Source organism: Botrytis byssoidea (genome assembly GCF_014898295.1).
Source record: "Botrytis byssoidea strain MUCL 94 chromosome Unknown BBYS_013, whole genome shotgun sequence".
In the NCBI taxonomy this organism is placed as follows: Eukaryota; Fungi; Ascomycota; class Leotiomycetes; order Helotiales; family Sclerotiniaceae; genus Botrytis; species Botrytis byssoidea.
The window spans coordinates 672,292-689,698 of record NW_024065854.1 but is presented as its reverse complement, the minus strand read 5'-3'; the positions used below and the strand labels follow the sequence as shown (position 1 = coordinate 689,698).

At 40.7% G+C, this 17,407-nt stretch overlaps 4 protein-coding genes across 4 annotated transcripts; 1 reads left to right on the top strand and 3 right to left on the bottom strand.

Annotated features, from left to right (window-relative positions):
- Positions 1 to 702: 702 nt before the first annotated feature.
- On the bottom strand, positions 703 to 2,301 carry EAE97_007007 (uncharacterized protein; the record flags this gene model as incomplete). Its single annotated transcript, XM_038877520.1, is given in 3 exon segments — positions 703 to 1,515; positions 1,533 to 1,983; positions 2,042 to 2,301. The coding sequence occupies 3 exon segments, from the start codon at positions 2,299 to 2,301 to the stop codon at positions 703 to 705; spliced, it is 1,524 nt and encodes a 507-aa protein (XP_038731710.1).
- A 1,598-nt stretch (positions 2,302 to 3,899) lies between these two features.
- EAE97_007006 (uncharacterized protein) lies at positions 3,900 to 8,522 on the top strand (the record flags this gene model as incomplete). Its single annotated transcript, XM_038877519.1, has 6 exons — positions 3,900 to 5,067; positions 5,122 to 6,045; positions 6,145 to 6,480; positions 6,884 to 7,014; positions 7,803 to 8,362; positions 8,417 to 8,522. 6 exons carry the CDS (start codon positions 3,900 to 3,902, stop codon positions 8,520 to 8,522), a joined length of 3,225 nt encoding a protein of 1,074 aa, XP_038731709.1.
- A 2,510-nt stretch (positions 8,523 to 11,032) lies between these two features.
- Positions 11,033 to 12,969, bottom strand: EAE97_007005 (uncharacterized protein; the record flags this gene model as incomplete). Its single annotated transcript, XM_038877518.1, has 6 exons — positions 12,678 to 12,969; positions 12,472 to 12,626; positions 11,873 to 12,393; positions 11,552 to 11,822; positions 11,265 to 11,431; positions 11,033 to 11,189 (listed from the first exon to the last, which is right to left on the bottom strand). Exons 1-6 carry the CDS (start codon positions 12,895 to 12,897, stop codon positions 11,033 to 11,035), a joined length of 1,491 nt encoding a protein of 496 aa, XP_038731708.1. The 5' UTR covers positions 12,898 to 12,969.
- Positions 12,970 to 13,739: 770 nt separating this feature from the next.
- Positions 13,740 to 15,948, bottom strand: EAE97_007004 (uncharacterized protein; the record flags this gene model as incomplete). Its single annotated transcript, XM_038877517.1, has 4 exons — positions 13,740 to 14,484; positions 14,535 to 14,888; positions 14,939 to 15,620; positions 15,684 to 15,948. 4 exons carry the CDS (start codon positions 15,946 to 15,948, stop codon positions 13,740 to 13,742), a joined length of 2,046 nt encoding a protein of 681 aa, XP_038731707.1.
- Positions 15,949 to 17,407: the final 1,459 nt, after the last annotated feature.

The following is a 17,407-nucleotide window of genomic DNA, read 5'->3' as shown; positions in this document are numbered from 1 at the left end:
AATATCCGGTCCGGTCGCTGCCGTATCATGCTTTATTCCAGATACCCAGAAGTTGTTTTTGATAAGGAGGTAGTAGTAGATAGATAGATAGGAAATATCAAGGACATATGACTGGTTCATTGTCAAGTGTAGAAGGCGTATTTTGAGTCGACTGAGAACGAGAATACCTATATTTTTGATCGAGGGTCTTAATTCTACATTGAGTGAATATCACAGTTATCGAGTTCCACTCTTCCTTCTTTGGTGATTGGTGTCATTAATATTCAAGAGTGTTTGGATTTGTGATCGTATTGATGAGGTAACACCTGGAAAGCTGCTAAAATACTCTATCCAGCCTAAGCACAAAGATTTTGTCTATTCAGGAAAACAAGCTAATGATATAAAAGCTTCAACGAGGCTATATTTCCCCTTATATTGTTTACAAATCCCATGCCTACTGTTCCCACTAATGACCAGGTTTTTATCCAAACTAGTTACACCCTTTTAACTGTGAGATCACTTGAGATCTCATAGTCTTACATAGCCATAAACTGATACAGAACGCAAGTGGAATAATATTATAATCTTAATTCCTGGCGAATGATTAATTCCATGACTGACTTACCTACTCTGTGATTTAATATATGCGTCCTACGAATTACCAAACCACAGGCTGTGAGTATGACTACCTTCGTACCACTTTTACTGTATATGACAATCGATCTACCGTCCCGATGATCCAAATCGTTCCCTGCTACGAAACCAGTTTCCGTATCTCATCAGCATGCCTAACGGTGGAATAAACAAGGCTGCAATCAATGCTAGAACACTATTGCCCCAACCATACCCAATGCCTTGATACAGAGGAGGGCCAATCAGTGGGAGAAAAGCCCCTGCAAATGCGCGGAAGATCACGCCAGCACCTATAGCAGATGCTGCATGAATCTTGTAAACATCCACCACATATGTTTCGATTGGTATAGTGGAAAGTGTCATGCTGAAACCCGCAACAGTAGTTACGATGAGTGGCACAATATACTGAACGTGAAACTCCAATGACCATCCGTAGATGAGAAAGCCCATGGGAAGAATGATTGCAGCAAGGAGTAGATGTATTAGCCGCGACTCCGGCTCGAATGATTCGCCCTTCTTTTTTCGCAGATGGATCATGCAGCGGTCAGAAGTGAGACTGTAGAAGATTAAGGCGATGGTATTTCCGATGGCGAGACTCAAAAATGTGAGGCCAATGGATCCGCGAGAAAAGACATTTGGGTACATTGATTCCATGGTTTCCGTGATTGTGGCAAGAATCAATGAGACTAAGGCGTATTTTATTGTCATGTAACTCGTCGTCAGCATGAGGATCAGGATGTGCAACGGCTTCATGACGCTTTCGATAATGGTGATTGCATCAACGCGCGCCTGATGTTTGGAACGATTCTGTTTGGCATCCGCGCTCTCCTTTTGTAACCGCTTTGCCTTACGCTTCAAAATGACGACTGCGTATGTCTCCGGTACACGACCAGTAAGAGAAAGCTAAAAAATCTGAGCACAATGGCCGCTAGCCAAATCGACCATCGCCAACCCAGATCCTGTGCGATATACGATCCTGCGACAGGTGAGATGAAATCTGCTATCATCTGAGTTCCCATGACCAATGCCATGGTCACACCAGTGTGTTCCATGTGGAACATATCCCCGACAATCGCGGGCCCAAGGGTGAGAATTGACAGGCAGCAGCCCGTTAGGAATCGGAACGCAATCACCATGGGAATGTTCACACTCAGAGCGGTGGCGACCAAGCAACATAATGCGAGGAAATTCCCGACGTGGAAGACGGGAAGTCTGCCGAACCTTTCAGAGAGCGGTGCGATAAAAAAGGGACCAATCCCTTCCCCAAGTTCCCAAATCGTGACAAGCAATGTCTGGTCAAACGAACTGTGTGAATGAAACTCCTCCAAGATCTGTGGTGCTGTGGATGTGATGGTCATTGTTGAAAAGACACTAATTCGGTCAGTCAACGGCGACAGATGTAAAAATTTATAGGAGGAGAAACGCTTACCTGACGAAACCCATCCACGAGACAGCGGACACAATTAGCCACTTTCGAGTTGACGACCAATTCAATGGGTTTTCTGGGTCGTTCTCCTCATAGTCGACGAGGACTACATCTGAATCGCTGCCTGTGATGGGAAGTTCCAATGACTGTTCTGCGAACTTTTCATTCTCGCTTCCCAACACAGCATTAGGCCCACTGTTTAGCGATTTTTGCGGCTCACCTGAAGCTAAGATGGGGACTGGGATCACATCCATAGAAGCCATTAGTGTCGACCAATTGAGGAATGTACGCAAATTGTGTCTATTTAGCTGCTGAGAGAGCAAGCAGGAAAACAAACATTACAAAATAAAGCGGGGGACTTAGGGCTTTAGAAGAACATTTAAAAAGTCTAGGTGACTGCGCTAAACAGGGGTCTGTTATCTAGACAGGCAGCTATAGGCGACTGTCGATCTATTGCGAAAGAAATTCTCGACCACTTGAGCTAGGATTCTTATCAGTCAGTGAACGGAAATGTCTACTACAACGTCTTTTTGAGACAAATAGTAATAAAATTCGATTTCTTAATATAGATTGCTAGTTTTTAAAACAGGTCATACGATTATATAATCATACAATCATATAATCGCATAATATAAGCATTTGATTAGTTCATAGAATTATTTAATAAGAAGAAAAGAATAAAAATAACTACTTTTTAGAAAAACTTAAAAGTCAGTGAAAAAAATGGGTTAAAAAAATGGCATTTTTTCATTTTTTCATAAAGTAGTTTGAATGTTTTTAACCAGTTAAATACTTAGATTATGCGATTTTACGATTGTGAAATTTATACGATCCATATCTAAAACTAGCGATCTACACTAAGAAGTTGAAGTTTATCACTATTTGTCCCAAGAAGACCCTACAGTCTACCCGTTATCCGTCGAGTTTTAGACCGGAATTGACAAGGACAGGTGCGGTGTGTACCGGTTCTCTTGAGATTTCCCTGGTCCGATTGTAAGCTTGAATGGATTAGGGAATGACTTCTGTGTCGCCTTGTCATCAGTTCGTCATCAGCTCGTGTGCTGAAATGAGAACTCCCAAACTGAGCTAAGTCATCTCTTTGCTGGACTGCATTTTATAACTGTGTTGCTTCTACGCAACATTCAATCTGTCACTGTACGAACCTCATTTCTCTTCTCGTCTCTCTGTGAACTTCATTGACGAAGCCGCTAAATTTTCGTGGTTATTGAAACCTTCAAACTTATCATCGCCCTCGTCGTTAGGTTTCTGTATCTTCGCTAGCAGAAAGCATACTCTAGAAATTACAGCTTTCAATGCTAACGCATTTGGTTCGCTATTACACTTGGTCATAAGAGAGATATCAAGGAAAATATACGCTATCAAGACGGAGTAGACCATGAGAGAAGCACTTTATTCCAGCTCCGTTGAGTATTTATCGGACAGAATGGAGAAACCGCTGTTGGACAATCGATTATACCGGGTGATTCAATTGCCCAATCAATTAGAGATCCTTTTGATCCACGATCCAGACACTGATGAACGAATATAGCACGTATCTGACCAAGTATGGCGGTAACACGACATCAACCAATTACTATTTGAACTATCCGCGAGCTCAACGTCTAATATTCCGGGCTCATCCATAACTGTAAAGCGATCCAATATTCCAATCGCCAAAGACAAAGCTCCTCTGTATGGCGCTCTTGATCGTTTTTCGCAATTCTTCATCCAGCCACTCTTTCTCGCGGATACTCTGGACCGCGAGCTTCGCGCCGTAGATTCAGAGTACAAGAAAAATCTTCAAAGCGACGCGTGGCGGCTTATGCAACTGAGTCGTAGCACTTCAAGTGATCAACATCCCATGAACAATTTCGCAGCTGGTAATTATCAGTGCTTGCATGAGATTCCAGTTTCGCGGGGCGTCAATGTTCGGAAGCGCTTCATTGAGTTTTACTACAAGGCGTACTATTCGGCCAACAGTATGAAGCTCGTAGTTCTGGGTAGAGAGCCACTGCAGGAATTAGAGAGCTGGGTCCAAGAGCTCTTCTCGAACGTACCAAACAAGAATCTCCACCGTTTGAGGTGGGATGGTATACCAGTCCTAGATGAGCCGGAGCTCATGACTCAAATTTTTGTAAAGCCGGTGATGGAGCTGAGACTTTTAAACATTCATTTCACGTACCCCGACGAAGAAGAACTCTTTGACTCCCATCCCAGTCGGTATCTGGAACACTTGATTGGGCATGAGGGCCCTGGCAGTGCCCTTGCTTATCTGAAGGAGCTAGGTCTTGCGGACTATTTGTCTGCCGAAGCTACTGCTCAATGTCCCGGCACAGTGATTTTTTGTATTGAAACTCGACTCACTGAAGATGGAATGCAGCAATACCGGGAGGTCATAAAAATCATTTTCCAATATATTGCTATGCTGAAAGAAAGCCCACCACTTACTTGGATCTCAGACGAAATGAGCCGCTTGGCAGAGGTGGAATTCAAATTCAGGCAGAAACTCCCTCCATCCCGAACTGTGAGTGGTCTAGCCCAGGCCATGCAGGAAGCTTGTATACCACGCGAACATTTGCTTAGTACTTCCCTCATTCGCAAGTTTGATCCGGAAAACATTGAGCGCGGCCTATCCCATCTGCGCCCCGATAACTTTCGATTCTTTGTTGTGGATCAGCAGTTTCCGGGAGATTGGAACGTAACTGAACAATGGTACGAGAATAAATACAAGCTCGAAAAAATTCCCGAGGATTTCATGCAAGAACTCTGGGCCACATCTCGGGCGCCGATCAAAGAGAGGCTCTCTAGAGTTCATTTGCCAGCTGTGAACGAGTTTATTCCGCAACGATTAGAGGTTGAGCGGAATGATATCCCAGACCCAGCTCGGTATCCTACGCTGATTCGTCATGACGACGATATTCGTGTGTGGTTCAAAAAGGACGATCAATTCTGGGTACCAAAAGCCAATATCAGACTCTTTCTTCGGTCGCCCGTGGCCTCGGTTACTCCAATGAATACCATCATGACCCGTTTATATGCTGATTTGGTCGAAGACAGCCTCAAGGAATACACTTAAAATGCAGAAATAGCTGGTTTGAACTATAGTATATCCGAAAGTGCACATGGATTAAATATAGAAATAGACGGTTTCAACGACAAGATGCTCGTGCTTTTGGAGAAATTATTATTGGGAGTACGAGATTTGAATATCAAGAAAGAGCGCTTCAACGTCGTAAAGGAGAAGGCGAGAAAAATGTATAAAAAATTTGACTACAGGGAACCTTACCGACAAATCAATGCCTTCTCGCGCATGTTGATCAGCGAAAGATCTTGGGCTCCCTTTGAAATGCTCGAGGAGCTTCAGGCAGTGACAGCCGAGGATCTGCGCTCATACTCTCACGAACTGCTGCGACAGATGCACATTGAGCTTCTCGTCCATGGTAACTCGTATAGAGAAGAAGCGCTAAGCATTGCAGAACTTGTGCAATCAAAACTCCACCCACATCGGTTACCAGAAGCTCAGTGGCCGCCACGCCGCGCGATTGCGTTGCCAAGTGGTGTAAACTACCTATACGAGCGAGTACTAAAGAACCCGGATAACGTCAATCATTGTCTCGAGTATATCATCTCGGTCGGCTCTATCTCGGATCGTGTACAACGAGCCAAGTTGCTACTTTTTGCCCAGATTGCCAATGAGCCGTGCTTTAACACACTTCGTACAAAAGAGCAGCTCGGGTATATCATCAATTCGGAGGCAAGCGTCTATGCGGCTGTCGGCACATGGTGTATCCTCGTACAGAGCGAGAGGGATTGCAAGTATCTCGAAGAGCGTTGCGATGCATTTTTGATGAAGCTTGAGCAGACTTTACGCGCAATGACCAACGAGACGTTGGAGGAACTTAAAATCGGTCTGGTAAACAAACGCTTGGAGAAATTGAAGAATTTGGGCCAAGAAGCGTTGCGTTTTTGGAATCATATTACAAGTGAGGTGTTTGACTTTGAGCAAGGTACGTTTGCTACTTTCCAAATCCTTCCAATCCACACAATTTGCACACGTTATTTGTGTTCCTGTACATAGACTAACTTGATCGACCAAACCTTAACAGTCTACTGTGACGCCGAAAACATTGAAGCACTTACAAAGAACGACATACTCGAATTTTTCAACCAGTACATCCATCCCTATTCTCCAACTGGCGCGAAGCTGTCTATACATCTTATTGCACAGGCATCTACTGGAGTTTCTGCAGCAGCAAAGAACACAGCCGCCGCTGAAAATAATATTAAAGTTTCAACTTTCAATGCAGAGCAAGAAATTATAGCAGTCCATGACCATGAGGCTTCAGTGTCCAGCGTGAAAATTCCCGTTAAGATTGAAGATGTCAGAGCATGGAAGGCAAGTCTACGCCTCTCAGCGGCTACAACTCCAGTAAAGAGTCTGAGTGAGTTCTATGACTTTGGATCGAAGTTATGATGTCCCTGTTGAAACCCTTCATTTGGCCCGGTATTAGAGCCATCAGTTCATTGCTGCATCGACATCGCTCTCTGATGGTAGAGGGCAGTCTTCGAATGTTGAGGGCTACCTTTGACTCCTTTACATTGAGGATTACAGAGAAGCTCTTGAGAAGACAGAGTGGAAGTTCGGTTTGAGAGTTCGTCTTTCGTACAAGTACAGCAAAACACTCTTGCTTAAGGTGTGTCAAAGACCATTTGGGTCAAGTTTCAGACATTATAGCGCGTAATCACTTTTCGTCAGAATTGAAAACTTAATATTGAACGGTACAGGCGCAATAACATAGAAGTAGCAAGAATGTTCAAATCAGATAGCCTGTGTCTCTGGTCTAGTCCAGTGGGATGTTGTCGCTTCACCAGCCAAGGCCGAGAAGTCGCGGCAAAGCCCTGTTTCCGACTTTGCGGCTGCGGAACAATCTTGCAATCAGCCTTTCGATACTCTCCGAAGTCCGGAACATTGGAAGGTGTGCTAAATATTAAATTCCCACGTTTTAATTCGTTTTCTAGGGCTTATGAGCCTACTTATTGGATAGTTTATGCCATAGTCGAATCATTATGCTTAGCTTACTCGGCCTTTACTGTCGTTCTCACTACTAAGTCTGTATCGTGCTATGAATGTGTAACACCCATCATGTCGCTAACTAATTAATAAGATCCATGGATCAATTAACTCACTTGGCAGTTTAGTCGGTAGACCCGTCCGCCTTTCATGGGTGTGGCTCATTTCTACCCTGATAAGAATAGTTTCATAAATTCTTAACATATCACAATCCAAGACAAAACACCTGCTGTGTAGGATCATACACGCAAGCGGCCGAAGAACATTATGCTTGCTACTTGAGTGAATTACTTCACAAAAAGCCTCAATAATTCATGCAGTAAGACGGAGACGCTCAGTGGCGACCGGAACCATGGTTCCGCGTTGCTTGTTCCTCGTTAAGGAACGAACAAATATTCGAACATCATACACATCTTTCTTAACCCTTTGATGCTGGAGAATCTAGGTGTTTATTCTTAAACATTATCCTTCAATATTCATATATCATTGCAACCATGGCCAAATACCAACTAAATGCAGTTAGTTATTGTGAGTAATCCCCACCACCCGTCGAAAAATGCTCTGTCGAATTGACTTTGATTTCTCCCAGATTGAAGGCTCACTAGCTGGTTTAATGTATAGCGTGATGTTCAAGCAGCTTTCTCATAACGTCCACATTCTTGAACGATACCAACCTCCATTCAAGAAAGTCAGGCAGCTGGGATGAGTACAGGTATCCACGGCCAGGAACCTTTGAAGAGATATGACAAGATCAAAGATCGCCCACACTTTGTTACCGCTTCTAAACTAGAGGTAGTTGACGCTGAGCTCAATGTAATGGAAAGCCGTTCTATCCCGTCCAAACTCACTAACTGGAAAACATTTTATTACCGTTTGAGGGCAAATTTCGATGGGTTAAAATATGAGTACGTTCCAAAACCTCCTCCTAGCCTTCTAGAAGAGGGACAGGTAGTTTTTTATGACGTGGAAAAACGAGTCACCGACGTCTCTTACAATAAGGAGGGTGAGCTCAGTGTCACCTACGAGGGTGTTCAAACTGAAAAGAACGAGGTTCTTCATCCCGATCTTGTTATTGCTGCAGATGGTACGGGCTCAGTCACCAGAAATATTGTATTTCCAAATTTGAAGACCCAATACGCCGGGTTTCTTACCTGGCGAGGTATAGTGCCAGAAAGTGCTGTTTCTAAGGGAACTATAAACTTTCTCTTTGATAGATGCATCCGTTACCATGCTGATCGGCACTACATTGTAGTGTAAGCTCCTTTCATAATATATATGATGTGAAAGCTCTGCTAAAATAAGAATAGATATTTGATCCCAGGAGATGATGGCGATATCAAACCGGGAGAAAGACACGCGATTCTTGTTTGGTACGATACTTGTCACAAAGACTCTCCTGAGATCTTTCTATAATGACTTATATTGATGGGAAACAACACCAGAGAACCGTGCCATTTGGTAAAGTCCGTCCAAGTATCTGGGCACGAAAGCAAGCCTACGGCAGTGCAAACTTCCCTTCCCATCAAAGAGTTAGTAAACAAGATCGAAACGCCGTTTGTCACAGGAATTTGTGATTGCATCTCGACGAAAGCATCATGTTTCGAGGGTAAGCTATTCTTGGTTGGAGATGCGTATGCAATCTTTCGACCACATGCAGCACAGAGCACAAATCAGCGTGTATTGCACTGCTTACTTCTCTCGAAATAACTTTCCGGTGAAATTACGTTGGAGGCTTACGAGAATAAAGTAGCCTCCTTTGCAAATACCACTCTGCACTGGAGCAGGGCGATTGGTTCTGAATATATGGATAATATCGTTGGTCACCTATACCATGAGTTTCGATTTCAACTGGCAAAGAGAGCTCAAAATTGGGGGTTTCGGTCGTGGATTACAATTATCTTGCCATAGGATGCTGCATAGCAGGGTAGATCTATCGCCGTCATTGACAATGTGGGATTGAATGTGGACATCTAGGAACGAAAGATAAGCACCGATCCAATCCTGAAGCTCCGCCTTCAGACCTGACGGTCGACAGATTTCCAACTGTCGGGATATCAATCATGTGATCATAGAGGGCATTGCACTAGCTAGCGAAGCACTAGCGCCTTTCTATATAAGTTATCAGCTTCCTTTAGATGCCTAATAATGATCAAAGACAAATATACAAGTAACCGATATCCCTGCTACGTGCACGACCCTACTATGTGCACACTTTTATTATTTATATAGAAAATTGAATTAAAAATTGAAAAAGCGATATTATAATTTGAAATTCAAAATTGAGATAATTGAAATAAACTTATATAATATTTTGAAATAAAAAAATTAAAAATCTCAAAAATTATAATAATAATAATGATAAATAAGATATTAATTTTTATAAAAAAAATTATTTATTTATTAATATATTTTATAATATAATTAAAAATATAAGTTTTTTTTAATGAAATTATGAAGTTCTATATATTATAATATAAGATATTTGAAAAAAAACTAAAGTTTTTTATCGAAAATTTGAAATTATATTAATATTAAATTCTAATATATTTTATAAAAAATATTTTAATAATTAATTATTAATAGAATAATGAATTTATAATATTTTATTCTATTTTTAAGTTATATAATAACAATAATCTTTAAAAAAAATATAAATATATTAAAATCTATAATTTATTAATATTAAATTTAAATAAAGATTTATAAAAACTTATTAGGAATTTGATTTAATCTAATAATAAATATAATATAAGTATTTATTAATTTTTTTAAGAAATTTCAATCTTAAACTTTTTTGTTATATAGTTTTTAATCAATTATTAAAGAATGAAACTATATTGATCAGATTTTGATTTAATAAAAAAAATTTAAATTTCGAAAATTAAATTATTAATTAATATTAAATCAATTTTTATTCAAAATAATTTTTTTAAAAATGAATTAATAATATTTTGAATTGAAAAAAAAATTCTTTTTAAAGAATTTTTTATATAATTAGAATCTTATTATATATAATAGAATTAAGATTTAGATAATTTTAAAAATAAAATTTCAAAAATAAAAGATATTTTTTAAATAATTTTCTTTTATTAATCAAAACTCTATATATTTTAATATTTAATATAATCCCTTTTTTAAAAACTTACTTTTTAAATCTTTAATATTAAATATAAAACTTAAATTCATTTTAAAAAATATTTTTAACTTTTCTAAAAATATTATAAATCATTAGAAAAATCTAAGAATCTATATTAAATTTAATTCTTTTTACTTTTTTGATTTTTTTGATTTTTTTATAATATTATTAATATCAAAAAATCTATAAAAATTTATTATAATTCTATAAATAGATTCTAATATATTATTTATTAAGAAATTATATATCAAGATTCTATATTCTCTTTATTTAATTATTCAATCAATTCTTAATTTAATAATTCGAAATCCTTATAAATTGAAATTAATAATATTAATTAATTATTGAATTAAATTTTATATTATTATAATGATTTTTAAATTTTAAATTGATTTTTGTTTTGATATAAAAAAAGTGTGCATATAGTAGGGTCGTGCACGTAGTAGGGATATCGGTTACCTATATATGTATAAGCAACTGCAATGTGATCGAGTTTGATTCGTGATACTTTCCGGGGATATTCACTTTTTCCCATTAGGAACTAGTTAGACCTTTGAAGAGCTGATTATCAAATGCCTAGCCACGATAATGATGATAATCAATAAACTTTGTATAGAAAATAGGATATCCGTCTAATTCAGGTACTCGTAAAGACTATCCATTCCAGCCACCTACCAATACCCTCTTCACCAAGATCTCATTCCAATTTATTATCCACCACGCTATGTATGAATACTCAGACCAGAAAACTCCAAGCATATCATCTCATCACAACTGTCTCCGTCATCTACTCTTTCCTAACCCTCACCCCCATCAAATACTTCCCCTCCTTAAAATACGGCACCGCATGAACTCTCAATTCGTGACTTTGTCCCGGTACCAAATCTAATTCGAATCTTCTAATCACCGTAGCGAGGATGAGACGGATCTCGCGAAGTGCAAATCTATAGATTCCCCTGTTAGTTTTCATCTTTTGATCGGAATCCCGAGGTGGGATAACAAGAAGAGGGAAAACTCACTGCTGTCCAATACAATTTCTTACTCCGCCCGAAAACGGCAGAAATGCTTTCTTATCCACAGGTACACCTTTGTAATCGTCGAGCCAGCGCTCGGGAATGTATGAATCAGCGTCAGGCCAGATGCGTGGGTCGACTTGAAGCATGTTGGGGAAAGCGTAGGTTGTCACCTGATTTTATGTGTCAGCGTTATCTCTTTCCCGTTGTGCTTTCATTGCCATTTAAAAGTTCTGGGGGATAATAAAGATACATGAAGAAAATTGGAGGGAGGGGATGGATTAAAGACATACATGAGCAGGAATCTCAAACCCATCAATCCAATTCGTCTCACTAGTATATCTGGGCAATCCTGAAACGACTATCGGCATGAGTCTCATACTCTCATTAATCGCAGCATTTAGATATGGCAATTCTTGTGTATTTGCAAAGGTGATGATATCGTACTTGGATGGGAACGCGGAGAGGATCTCTTGTGTAAGGAGTTGTAGTTTAGAAGGATTTTTGAGAAGAAGAAGAAGTGTAAAGGTGCAAGTTGTGCCCGTTGTGTCGCTGCCGGCGATCCTGTAGGAGGTTAGTCATTTTTCTTGTGTGGGATTGGAAGAGGATAATACATGAATAGCCTCATTTCCTCCATTAAATGTTTGTCAGTAAATCCCTTCGGATCACTTTCATTCGCATCCAAAAAAATTTGTAACAAATCCTTCTTCTCTCTTGCTTTGTCTTCTCCCAACCCTTTCCCCCTACCCATCTCTGCCCGTCTCGTCTTGATAATCCCATCAATCATGCGATCCATCTCCTGAACAGGACTTGGTATAAGAGGGATATATTTGACGAATGGCAGGACGACATCAATATACACCCTACGTAGACGATCGAGGAACAAGTTTTTCACATGTGGATCTTCGTTGATGACAAGACCAAATGATCCACCAAAGAGAGTCGCAGACATTACGTCCATTGTTAGATTCCCAAGCATGGAAAACATGTCAACTACAGCCCTGCCATCCTCACTCTCGATATCCGTAATACATCTCGATTCTAATACCTCGACCATGAAATCAACACAGGATTTCATGAGTGGTTCCATTGCATTTAAGAAAGAGATGGAGAATCCGGCGGACAAAGGTCTCCTCTAATAAATGTCATTAGCCTCTATACTATCGATTCTAATTGGAATCAAGATAGCAAATGGGGGGAAGAGGATACATACCTTCTGTTTATAAACCCTAGTATCCGTCTCCGTAAACAAATTACTCACATGTTGATCTTCCTGGGTAAGAGTATAGAGGGGACTTTTCCTAAAATCGTCTTCGACTACGATTTTCTGGATGGCGGATTTTGAAGAGACCATTATTTCATTTGGACCTGTTCATTATTAACGCCCATACCTCGTGAAATGTGAGAAGAAAGATCTACCAATCCTCACAACATCACCATATTTTTTGAAAAGTTTCGGGGCGATGTTCATCGTTTCTCCCCGCAAGGTATGATATAGCCATATACTGCCGCATAATTTGAGACTCAAGGGACCAGGAACTTTGGAGAGCGGCGTGAAGAATGCAGTGTAAATGGAAATGCATAGTCTCCTGAGTATTTCGAGAGCGATGATGCAGAGAACGATGAACGTGTATGACATTGTAGAATAGTTTCACGATAATTTTATATAAGAATGAATTCCGGAAAGCTAAAGCTATGCATAAATAAGGCGACAGATGCTCACAAATAGAGTTTCAGCGCAGAAGTATCAGTCACTTATTCCTAAGAAATCTGAGAAAAAAAGTTGTAAATTGAGGGGTATTTTGAAAAGAAGACAACCTCCATTAGTACTACTTATTGTATACCAAGTACTACCTACGTACATCGGAAATCGGCCGTACATGGCAACACAGGATTTCATCTCGCGCATACAAAGAACGCCCATTATCACTGAATTCCAACGAAAACATGCCGTTCAACGACAAGTTTGAATCTTCAAGAACCTTCATCGTGGTTTTGGATCGGAATGATGTTGTACTTCTTGGGAAATTACATAAGTGACAAACGTGGAGGATTGGTCTTGGCTTAAGCGCAGAATCCTTGACATCTAGATCTAGATCGGAAGAAAAGTTCTAAGCGCTGATCAAAGCTATATTATAGTAAGGCAGAATCATGTAGATAACCAACCAACACAACTTTGGGGATCAATTTGCCATGTGGCTTAAAGAACAAAGGCACAGAGCACGAACACAATAAAGTCTCAAAAATATCGTAGCTTTAATTTCAACTAAATCCATCCAACCGCGTTGGCAAATCGATATATAACATCCAGAAAATAGACGAACGGGAAATTAGGCGTCCGTAGTAATAAGTAAGTAATAATATTCCTCCTCAACACATCCTCATTTGAAAACGCCAAAACTCATGTATGTACAGACCCATCACACGCTCGCTAAGAAAAAAGTGATATAAGACTGAGACCGAAGATAGCAAAATGAATTATCAAGAAGAATAATATGTCTCGTGTATTGGGGTTATCTTTTTCGAGGTCATTCTTCCTAATGTTGAATACGTTGGTGTGGGAGATGCGGAAAATATAGCACTTTCGCCGTCCAATTCCGTTGCCACCGGTGAAAATTGATTATGTTGAGATGTAGGACTAAAACTCTTCCGATCCTGAGGTGGTAAATTTGGGTGGTGCCAGGTATTTGTGTATGGAGGTACACCATCTGGATTTGGACTATATATCGAATTACCATCGGCATTAACTGTTGTGTAGTTTCCTAAACTCGAGTTGGTCCCGGATAGCTCGACTGGATCAGGAGCATGCGAAGGGAGTACTTGGTATGCTGACGTATTCCGCTGTTGCGCAATGTGTGGATTTTGGGGATCGTAACTACGATCGGGTCGTTGTGGGTACATTTTGGTTGCGTTCCCAGGGGTATATGCAGGTACAATAGGCGCAGAAACGTCTGGTATATGAGCACGACTTTTACGGATACGAAAGATGCAGAAGCCTGCAACGAGAAGACCGACAATTACAACGACTACTCCTACAACAATTCCAGCAATTGCACCAGGGCCCAACTTGTTTCCAGAGGGGTTAGATGTTGAAGAAGCAGTTGCAGTGGTAATTGCTCTAGTGGGTGTACGGTTCACGGCAGATGCTTTTTGCGCAAAGTATGTTCTCAGATCGCCGTTTTGAAAACCAGTAGCAGGAGCTTGCATGGTTGCGCCACCTGTAGGACTATGTAATTTTCAGCATTTCATCTCAGCTTTCAGAATATCAATACGTACGATCCACCAATGACAGAGATTATAGCTGAAGGTACGGCGTATGAGGTAAGATCCGGTTGATAGGTATTCCATGGATTGAATGAAGCCTGACCTGGGGCTGGTTCGTTGAGATTGACATTATGCGTTCCCCAAGAAGGTGAACTATCGCAATTAGACTGATCTTTCGGAAACGATCCACCCACGATGAGCATTTGAGCTCTATTAACCACGTTACAGCTCAACATATTATGTGGTCTCGCAGAACTTGGAGCATTTTCCCACCACTTAATCCAGGTGAAGGAAGGAAGACTGAGAATATAGAGATCATCGTATCCTGAAGAGTTCGCTCCAAAGCCTGCACCTCCATAGATATAGCTTAAAATATTAGTAAATTGCCATGAAAAACGTGACGATATAATACTTACATGTTGTATGATGACTGGTCAGGCGCCCAAGTAGCACCTGCGCAAAATCTCCTCCTGTCTCCAGGAATATCACCGGTTGCGTTCTGAGTGTACCATATAGAACTTTGGATGTCGTAAATATGGATCTGGTTCATCGGTGATGCTATTATTGTCTCATTGTTGTATGGCGTTTGTATACCTCCAAAGTAGACGAGAATTCCGGTACGACTCGCCGGGAGATACACCATGGCACCCTCTGCTCTTCCAATCTGATCTGGTCCAGTATTGTTTGTCCACGTTCCACTCTGATAATCATACTTGATCAAGCCGCTTGTTGCGAGAGGCGGTCCAGTCCATCCCTGAATCGAAGCATTGCTTTGCCATCCGCCAAGCATATAACCTTGCCCTAGATCGGAAATACCAACTCCCATGCCATACGAAACGCTCGTAACACCGTTGTTAGGCGAACCAAAATTTTCCCATTGATTGTATAGCAGGTCGTATGAATAAAGGTTGGGTGCACTTGGCGAACTGCCGAAGTTGTCGCCGCCAAAAAGATAGAATCTCTTGTTGACCTCATCTCCCCAAAGTACACCACCACTCACATTCGGGATCGATGCATTCTTTGAAAGATTGGCGTGTAACTGAGGCATTCCCGGCCCTGATGGACTTGTGTCGAGATCATTATATAAAAGCCAAGAGTCTATCGTACCATCAGTTGTGTTGTTCATGGTTCAATAATGTCTTTTTGCTGATGATAACTTACTAGAGTAATTAGCTGGATTTTGCGACAATGGATTCCAATCGAGCATTCCGCCATCAATAAGTAATTGTCGATCAATGACAGTCGTTTGATGTCCCCATCTCCTACAAAAGTCGTTCAAAGGATCTTTCTGTTGCCACGATGGCTGTACCAAACATAGTAGAATGACCAGTATCACGGACATCGAGCCAGTCAATTGTCCATCCCAGAAAGATAATAATGAGCTAGAACAATGTCTTCGCCTCGAAAGTCGTAAGGAACTCGCCATATCTAAGTGCTCAGAGTTGTATATTCATCGATAATCTAGAGGGTGAGATATTAGGAAGAACCTGTGGCCACAGGTAGGTAACTACGGCCGATCTAAAGATTAGAAAGCAGGATTCACAAGATGAATATGACTGAAAGCAATTTTGCAGAACAGGCCATCACGAAGGATTCTGTCCGTCCTATATGTGTAATAATCGAGACTGATAGAGTTTTCCAGCATTTTTCTAGCGATTGGCACTCAGCCCTCCCGTGAAGCTGGGAGATACATAAGCCTCCATGTCAAGCTTAGGTTACCTTGACTTGATCATGTCGAGATTACATCTAGTCCTCAAACACAGGTTCAATCCCTTGACAATGTGACATTGAAATTCTAGAATAATTGCGGTATGTAAGACTCTCGTGTCAATGGAAGCTACCAATTAAAGTAAGAATCTCACTTTGAGGTAAGGCGCAGCTAAAGCGCAGCTAAAGCGCAGCTAAAGGATGACTGCACTGCAGGGGCCCATCGTATACATCAGCTTGCATAGCAACACCAAAGTAGATTTCAATTGTTTTTTTTTACACTGCCAACAATGAACTATACACTGTACATGTACACAATGATTTGTTGGTATTTCGACTTCGAATCCGTATTGAATGCATCATAATGCAAAACACCAGAAAGAGTAGTACTACGTGCAAGCACAGCATTCGTTACTCAAATGCATGGAAGATTTGATAATGATTCCAATGGGTACCAATTTGTACCAGTTCGAACCCTTGAAACGTCGTGGGATCACGCCACTTCCTTCGTCTCCTACTCATTTACTATGTGTGAGATAAGGACACCAAATGATTCCAACGAAGGGTAAAAAAGTGAAAGATAGTGAGGTTTTATGAAGGAGATTTTGGGGTCGAGGCTTTGTAAGAAGGCACTGTGGACGAGATGAACAATTCCTACAATTCATATTAATTGATCGGTCTCCCCCACTCCTACAATGAATGAGTTTTGCAACACCATCAGTCTTTACTGCAACGCTCGACGGATTTGTCGAAGGTCGAATGATACCAACGACACTAGATGTTGGTTTTCCATTGTAGTGGCTGGCAGACGTCGATCTAGAATGGGGGCTTGAATAGTTTGGTCGATGTTACTCTGCTATTGCATACATACCGGCAAGGAAAGAGGACACAGAAATAAATATGTTTTCTCGACTCTTCTCTTCTGTCTGTTGAGTGCGGCGTGAATTGTGAAATGTAAAGAATGATGATGTAAAAATGTATACAATAATCCGCACGGTCGCAGGATTTATTATTAGTGGAGATGAAGACCGAAACGAAACATACCTAGTACCTAGTAAGATTAGCTTATCGCTGGCCTCAAACATTTTCACGTGATGTCTCATTTGCCAAGCCCCAGCAGCTACTCGCAATTGCGGCTGGTGCTCGTAACTAGTAGGTCCACGGGTACCACCAACAGG